We start from the raw sequence: 8,747 nt of genomic DNA, 5'->3' as shown, positions 1-8,747 counted from the left end.
CCTGCGCGGGGAGGGGCCACGGGGAAGGGGACGGCGGGGCGGAGCGGCGCGGAAAGGTGGGGTCGACCGAGGCGGGGCCCTGGAGGAGGCACCCTGACGCCGCTGCTCCCCCAGCCTGGCCAAGCCAGCGATCACTGACCCACTCACTGACTGGGGAGGTTGCTGAGGGGCATGCAGGCTACTCACCTATCCATCTATCTATCCACCTGTTCATCCATCCGTTCGACACATGCTTTGCTCTGGGTAATCCACCCGGTCGCACAGACTAGGGGGAAGGCTGGCAACTAAACCAACTCTTTAATTAGTTGCGCTCACGCTCATGGGGTTCAGAACGTGATGGAAGCACCAGAGAGGTACCTGCCCTAGCTGGGTTGCCCCGATCTGCAGCAGCAAGTTGGGGGTGGGGCGCGGAGTGGGGGTGATGTGGGAGGGAGGAAAGGGTCGTTGCTGACCTTTCTCCACCTCATTCACCATCCCAGGTAGCTCTGCCCCACGCAGAGGTGGGTTCCCACTTTTCAAGGCAAAGAACTGCGCCTTGGGGATACCAATTGAATTAAGACAGAATCGCTGTCCTTGAGGAACTTAATCTGTGATAGAGAGAGACACAGTTACTGCGTGCAGTGATTCGTGCTGTGGGTGAACGAATGTGTTCTACTTTGAGTTCGTCTACCCAAAAGAGATCTAAGAATCTGTGAAGATTTTTGGAGGAAGTAACATTTGCTTGAAGAATGAATGAGACTTTAAATTTCTTAATTTTTTGTTCTCATTCTCCCCTGCATTGTTCCAAAAATTATGTGAAGATAATGATTCTAACAAGTGGCGGTGGAAGATAGGCGTGGGGAGAAAAGCCTGAGCAGAGGTGTCCAGAGCAGGCCCTAAAGATGTTCTTCCCCACTTCCCTACCCTCCCCCCTTCCAGGCGGTTGGGTCGGAGACTTCGGGTTATCAGCATCGCTGATGGAGGATTGGCTGTGTTGTTCAAGAAAGATGATCAATTGTACTAAGAGTCAGGATCTGAAATTCTCCAGGGGCTGCTCCAAGGTGCGGCCCAGAGTTCCCAGGAGGGTAACTTGGTCTAAAGAAGCCTAGTGATGCACCAGCCCTTGGGCAGACACTTTTGGGGTTCGTGTAGAACAAGGGTGTGTAACTGGCACAGGTCAATGGAGTGGCTTCAGTCCAATATATAGATAAGAATATTTTTTTTCTGGGGAATTTTTATCATATTTTAAAGAGGTCCTCGATTCCTTCCCATCCCCGACTCCTCCTCCCCCTCAAATAAAAGTTAAGAAACCGTGTTGACGCTAGGGCTCCAGAGCTCCTTCTTAGACTAAAAGAACCGGTGAGAAGAGGGGGACGGCGCTAATCCTCTCAAAGGAGAAACTGTAGCGGGTTTACGGTCGGTGGAGTTTAATGGGAACTACAACTCCCAGAGATCTGTGCGACAAAGCCAGAGCTTACTGGCCGGTGGGACGGACCCTCTCCTAACGTGACACATGGAAAAGCCAATAGGCACGGGGCACTGCCGAGCTTTCCCGACCGCCGCTCACCTATCAGAGGCCTTGGAGTCGATGCTTCCGGTAGCCGCGCCGGACTCCGGATTCCTGGTAGGTGAGGTGGGATGACCCTGGGGAGGCAGGTGTTTTGTGGGGCAGTGAGACTAAAGATATTTTGTCTCCACTACTGCCCAGCCTGGCGGGTGTAGGAGGTCTGTGGGTTGGCGGGGGGGGAGGTGGAGGAACCCGCTCTTGGGGGGAGGATGAAAGACACCCATGGGTGCATAGAGTGTGGGGGGAATGGTGGGGGACCCGCGTGCGAGGGTCCGCGAATGCGGACGAGTCGGGGTGGCTTTAAACGAGTGAATACATTTCCTGTGACTCGTGAGTGACGCTTCTGGGAGTACATCCTGAGGAAGCTATCCAAAATGAAGAAAATGCTTTATGCGTGAAGACCTTTATCACAGCGTTATTTATAATAGGATAAAGTCTACAACTAGGTGTCTCAATAGAGAGGAAAAATTACGTGCAACTTCACTGAATGAATATTAAGTGGCCTTTAAAAGTAATTTACAAAACTTTTAAATAACATGGGAAATGCTTATATATAATGTTAAGCGAAAAAATTGTAATAGGAAATTGTACGGTATAATTGAAAAAGTTTAACCAAAACTGCATAGAACAAAGTCTGGAGACATGTAGTCATAATTTTCTTTGTTTTTTTACCCTTTTACCTTTCTTATGTGTTACTTTTTAAAAAGTAAGTATAAATAACTTGAAATTATTTCGTAGTGGAAACACATAAACAGGAAAACAAGGTGGAGGTTATGTACGTCTGTGTAAACCTGCTGAAAGCGTTCCAATTCACCTAAGCCCCTTGATCCTCACCATGAGTTACCTTTAAAGAGGATTAAAAACAGAAGAATTAAATGGCCATAGATTAAGCACTAGGTCCTGGTTCTGATCACCTCTCCCCTGAACTAATTGAGTCGGCTTTTCTCTTTCTGAAACACCCACGGCTCCTCATTTCAGTTATCTTGTAGTCTGAGGGTTGAGAGACGAACAGGTATACAGTTAGCTATAGGCAAAATATAAATATTTTAAAAAATACAAAATAATTGGAGACCTCCCAAAGGTTATTTCAGCCTTTTTCCTCTTGGCTCTCTGAAGCATTGGCTTTAACTTCTAAATTCTTTTTTTAAAATAAGTTTATTTATTTAAATTAGTTTCAAATATACAGTACATTAGTTAGACATCTATAATGTTCGTAAAACAATCCCCCCAATTGCTCCCTCCCTCCCCTGGCTCCCCACTTAGCCATCATATTAATGCTAACTACATTCCCTCTTCCGTGCTCCCCATGCCCAACTATCAGCTACTGATTTGTACTTCTTTAACCCTTCACCCCATTCTCCCAGCCTCCCCTCTGTCCGTCACCAAATTATGCACTCTATTTGTGAGTCTGTTTTTGATTAGTTTGTTCTTTTTGTTCCTTAGATACCGCATATAAGTAACTTCCAAATTCTTAACCTCTGACTGCCTAAGGTACCTTGGTACCCTATAGACATCTTAAATGAAGCACATTTATTACTAAATTTATCACACACAACACATCCTTCTTACCTTTAAAGCATGTTCTGCTTTCTCTATCATAAATGGTTTAACAATTTCCCAAGCAAAAACTTTGGGTATTAATTCTTCCTTCCCCACCATTTATATCCTACCGATATTATCTGTTACATCTGCTTTAGAAATATATCTTGAATCAGGTCCTCTTTCTCTACCAAAGTATCTACAAACTTGGCTCACTTTCTCATTGAAACATTCAAACTATTTCATGGCCCCTTATTAAACTTCTCACTTTTCTTTCTTAGGTTTATCCTGTACACTGTCACATGAATGTGTGCTGATTCCTCCAAATTTCTCAGCAGTCCCTTTATGATCAGGGAGATAAGGTTGGAAAGGTATATCAATATTAGATAATATAAGGCCTTAAATGCCTTGCTAAGACATTTTGAAAGCACTTCTTTATATATGTAGACTGGAGACTCATCCAAAGATATTGAAGCAGAAGAACAAAATGGCTGACTGTGATTTTTTTTTCCCCAAAGATAATTCTGTTCAACTACATGAGGTATCCAGGCTCAGTGGGACAGAAGAGACTAGGATCAAAAGGACTTCTCCTTGTCTGACCCTACTAAAAGAGGAGAGGTCATCAGGACCTGGACCACCAACGGAGTAAAAAGGGTTAGAGCAGATTTTTTAAATTATTGTTAGGTTTTTGAGAAAAATATGCCAAATTTCTTCTCGTAACTAAAGGTGGAAAACATTAAAATTAATTATTCTAAAAACTTTAGTAACCTTATTATGTTTGTTTTCCCCTTATTCACAGATCCTTACCCTGTCCTACCCCTGGCCATATACACCCCCTTAATGACATTAAACTGACTTGTGTGGCTTAAAATGTATAAAAATTGTCTTTGATATAATTGGTCCTTTAGGAATTTTCTCTATCCAATAAAATGTACCATGCATTATTTATCAATAAAAGTCTTTTAGAAGTGCATAAGTAGGGGAAAACATATATTATCTTATATAAGACCAGTAGGTTAGAGATGGCAGTTTTCTTCATTAATAATGACAAGGGACTTATTTCTCCATTTAGTAAGCCACTGCAGAACCACTTAATCTAACGCGTAGAAGTATAACAAGCCATTCTTTTATGGTAAAAGATTCTAAAAGCAAGGACAAAGGTAGCAAAGAGGTATGTTAAGTTTGAAGTGAATGTGGATAGGACTAATATCAGCCATAATGTAAAGTCTGAAACATATTTGAATAGCATTACAGCTCAGCAAAGAAGCCAGGAGAAGAGATGCAGATCTGGGAGTAAGAAACATCGGTGATAATTGAAAGCATGAGAGTAGGTGACTTTGGAAGGAAGGAAAAGAGAAAAGTAATTAGAACTGAATACTAAACTTTTTGGCTCTATCCACATCTGGATAAAAATTGGAAATAAGCTGAATTCCCACCTATAGGGGAATCGTTGAAAACATTATGGTATATACATACTGTGGGTATCTCATTGCTACTAATACAGCTACTTCAAAGATTGAGGTGGATCTATATTACTGACTTAGAAAGGTGCCCATGATTTAAATAAATTAGTGAATGTTATGTAACCTATGATCCCTGTAGTAACCGGTCGTATTTTGGAAAACCCTTTCATATTTTGGGGAGAATCTCCCATTGTGTGAGTTGTGGTGGAAGGCAGAGCCCATCCCCTATTATAGAAGCCTCTGTGGAAAACCCTCCCTCTGCACCTCCTGGCTGCTAGAGCAAAGGGTCTGTGAGCTGAGCTCAGCCAGTGGGAGGCTTCCCCACTTTGTGAGTCTTAAGCAATTGCCATCAAGTGAAGGAGCAGTGAAGTTAGGTTCTCAGCTGCTGATGTGTCTGGAGAGAGGCAGGAGTGGTTTATCGTGCCTAGCCTCACTTGGTTCCTGCTTGTTTTCTGAGCTTGGTTCTTGAGCCGCCTTTTTATGCTTCAGTTAGTCACAGTGGTTTCTGTTGTTAATACCCAGGAACTCTGACTTATGCCCCATTTTTTTGTTTAAAAGAAAAAACTTGGCATATATAAAATCCTTTATGTTTTTTCGTACGTTTCTTTAACAGTTTCAAAGGCTACACACTAAATTGTTAACAGTACTTTTGTCAAGGACTTGAGATATGGGGGGCGGGGTGGTGTTGGCGGTAAAGAGGGGTTGGCATAGGATAGGAAGAAACATTTTGCTTTACTTTAGATACTTCTTGGTTTATTTGAATGTCATTGAATAAAGCATGTACTTGAGTAATATAAATGTTTGGGGAAAAAAACTTAAAAATGAAACAATCGAAGATAATACTTGCCTAACCTACTTTACATTATTGTGAAGGATTGTTGCAAAGAGCAAATGCAGTAGGGAATATGAAAATATTCTAAAAATTAAGTGCTATTTGAATGTGATGAAGTAGAAATAGCAATAGTGACTTTTGAGTGTCATTTCAGTATTGAGGTAAAGACCATTTTGAAGGGAGTTGAGGAAATAACTGCTAATAAAGTTAGGGATGTGAATGTCAGTTATTCATTGAATTGGCAGTGAAAGGAGAATAGAAATTAGGCAGCGAAGGAGACTTTTCTCAACTTTTTAATTCGATGCTTTTCTAGCTCAAAAATTGAAAGTACGGTGAATACTGACGTAACCTCAATCTGGATTCAGCAGTTGCTAACATTTTGCTACATTTGTTTTAGCTGTCTGCCCATCTATATAAAATTTTGTTGTTTGTTTGTTTGCTGAAGCATTTTGAAAGCAAGTTTTAGGCATCGGGACACTATCCCAAATACTTCAACATACGCATTTTAGCAATAAGGACACTTTCCTACATAACCACAATACCATGGTCACACTTAAGAATATCTCCTAATATCCATTTCATATTCCAGTTTCCCCAGTTCTAAAAATATTTTTTGTACAGCTGAAACTTATTGGATTTCATTAACCAATGTCACCACAAAAAAATAAATTTAAAAATTAAAAAAATAAATAAATAAATAAATTTTTTTGTAGGAAATTTTATTTCCTCAATTTAAGATCCAGAATTTATACATTGCGTTTACTTGTTATGGTAGCCTCTTTTAATCTGCCATATTCCTCCTTCCCTTGTCACCTCTCATAGTACTGTCCTATGAAAGGCATAAGCCAGTTGTCCTACATTCTGGATTTGCCTGATTATATTCTCCGTGTATAGCTTTCCTTCTTAATTATTTCAGATAACCTTTATCAGAAAGGATGGAGCTGGGAAAAGGAAAACTTCTCAGGACTGGGCTGAATGCATTGTATCAAGCAATACACCCAGTTCACGGCCTTGCCTGGACCAATGGGAATCAAGTAGTCCTGACTAATGTTCAGCTTCAGAGTGGAAAGGCCAAGTTTGGGGACTCAAAGGTCATCGGACATTTTGAACACGTATATGGGGTATCCTGGGCCCCACCTGGTTCGGCCGACAGGCCCGCTCTACTTGCTGTCCAACACAAGCAGCATGTCACTGTGTGGCAGCTGTGTCTCAGTACTACAGAGACAAGCACATGGTTGATGTCTCAGACCTGTGAGATTAGAGAATCATCCCCTGTCCTTCCCCAAGGCTGCGTATGGCACCCAAAAAGTGCTGTCCTGACTGTGTTGACTGCACAGGATGTTTCCATTTTCCATGATGTTCACTGTGACAGTTCCCGGGTGAGAGTGGACAGCAACACCCAAGGTCTTATTCACTGTGCGTGTTGGACTCGGGATGGCCAGAGGCTGGTGGTGGCAGTAGGCAGCAGCCTGCATTCTTATATTTGGGACAGTGCTCAGAAGACTCTTCATCGGTGCTCCTTCTGCTCAGTATTTGATGTGGACAGCTACGTGCGCTCCATTGGAGCCACTGTGGACTCACAGGTCGCCGTAGCCACTGAACTTCCACTAGATAAAATTTGTGGCTTAAATGCTTCTGAAACACTGATTGTTCCACCTAGTATTGAAGACACTTCTCTGTATGCTTCACCGGTTATTGATGAAGTGCCCTCTGTGGAGAAAGGGGTAACCCCTTGTGAAACAAATTCTGAAGCATCAGTTTCTCCCTTTTCTTCTTCCTGTTCAGATCCTCTGGATCTAACTCATATACATTTCAGTAGATCTGCGTCTGAGAGCAGTGCTCTTATTTGTCTAAGAAAAAAGGACGACTGGACTCGAACTGGTCTGGATTCTTCACATTTGGTCCTTGTGACCTTTGAGAAAGAGGTTACTCAGACCAGAAAAGTCACCATTCCAGGCATTCTTGTTCCTGATCTAATAGCGTTTAATCTTAAAGCACAGGTCGTGGCAGTGGCTTCCAATACTTGTAATGTAATTTTTATCTATTCTATCATTCCATCATTTATGCCAAACATCCAGAAAATTCAGTTAGAGAGTAGTGAAAGACCAAAAGGCTTATGTTTCTTGACAGATAAATTATTATTAATTTTGCTAGGAAAACAAAAATCCACTGATTCCACGTTTCTTCCTTCTTCAAAGTCTGATGAGTACGTCATTCGCTTGATTGTTAGAGAAATAATGTTGGAAGAGGAATGTCCAGTAACACCAAGTGAAAACCAGAGTGGCTACTCTACTTTCAGTACCCTGTTAAATAAAGCAGAGAGAAAAACACTAATTGAAAGTCTTTCCCCAGATATTTGTTACCAAAACAGAGGGTTCTTGTTCACAGCTAATAGCAGTGGTCGAAGAGGAAGGCCTGGAAGTGCCCTTATTAAAGAAATCAAAAGCCCTCCATCCAGTGTCCGTAATTGCCCCATAGCCCTGGAAACTCAAGATGCTGCCCCTGTTAACCAGTCAGTAACGCTGCCCACACCCAGCAGCAGACCAGACCTCACCAGCACCCCAGGACCTCCTAATTTCCTTCAAAGAAATAACTTAGAAAGGGAAAAGGAAACTTGCCAGCTATCTAAGGAACTAGAAGTTTTATCTAAGAACCTGACTGAAGTCCAGCGATGTCTTTCTAAACTCACAGACTTCCTATATAATGGAAAGAAATCCTCTCCAGTGTATCCACTCTCTCAGGATCTGCCTTATGTCCACATCACTTACCAGGTAATTTCTCCTTTGAGGAGCTGCCCACTGTACCTAAAAGCTCCTGCAGCCAGGGGTACTGCCAGAAAAATTGATGAGGAAGACGGTGCTCTGATGGAACTGGGCATGTTGTGTTACAGGCAAGTTGTTACACCTTCCCAGATCGGTTGCCTGCTGCCAACCACATGGACACACATACCAGTAGGAACTGATTTCTCCATGCGTGTGATGTGAAAACGTAAATGAGTGCACGCTTATTCTGGCAATTTACATTTAGAAAAAAATTTTTTTAATTGTGCTATTGTGAAAAATTTTCTTTATGCAATGCAGACCCTCTTCCATTTATAAAAAAGGTTATATTTATTTTAAAATTTCTAATGGATCTATTTATGCATGCATATGCAAATACTTAATATGACGTGAATGGGATTGCATCATATCTGTTTTTATCATGAACACTTTCCTTCCCCATTGAACGTGGTCCTGCTTCTCCGCCTTGAACTAGTGGCTTAATGTGGATCCTTCCATAGTTTATTTCATAGTCATTTAATCTTACACAGATCTTTGTATATGCAGATATATAGAGGGTGGGCGTTTTGTTATTGTTTTGCGAAAAT

At 41.8% G+C, this 8,747-nt stretch overlaps 1 protein-coding gene across 4 annotated transcripts in view; it reads left to right on the top strand.

Annotated features, from left to right (window-relative positions):
- The first annotated feature begins 1,520 nt into the window (after positions 1 to 1,520).
- WDCP (WD repeat and coiled coil containing) overlaps positions 1,521 to 8,747 on the top strand; it is a 10,602-nt gene continuing 3,375 nt past the window's right edge. Inside the window, exons 1-3 of one of the 4 annotated variants that reach the window (XM_015588111.2) lie at positions 1,548 to 1,603; positions 3,604 to 3,739; positions 6,297 to 8,151. In XM_015588111.2, coding sequence (XP_015443597.1) covers positions 6,316 to 8,151 — 1,836 coding nt within the window. In that variant the 5' untranslated portion in view covers positions 1,548 to 1,603; positions 3,604 to 3,739; positions 6,297 to 6,315. Of the gene's footprint in view, positions 1,604 to 1,684; positions 1,705 to 2,916; positions 3,457 to 3,603; positions 3,740 to 6,296; positions 8,152 to 8,747 lie in introns of those variants that run through there. The other 3 variants (XM_025045768.1, XM_025045767.1, XM_006910270.3) reach the window with 3 other exon arrangements.

The sequence above is a fragment of the Pteropus alecto genome, unplaced genomic scaffold (assembly GCF_000325575.1).
Source record: "Pteropus alecto unplaced genomic scaffold, ASM32557v1 scaffold61, whole genome shotgun sequence".
Lineage (NCBI taxonomy): Eukaryota > Metazoa > Chordata > Mammalia > Chiroptera > Pteropodidae > Pteropus > Pteropus alecto.
The sequence above is the reverse complement of the archived record's forward strand: the minus strand, read 5'-3'. Positions and strand labels throughout refer to the sequence as shown.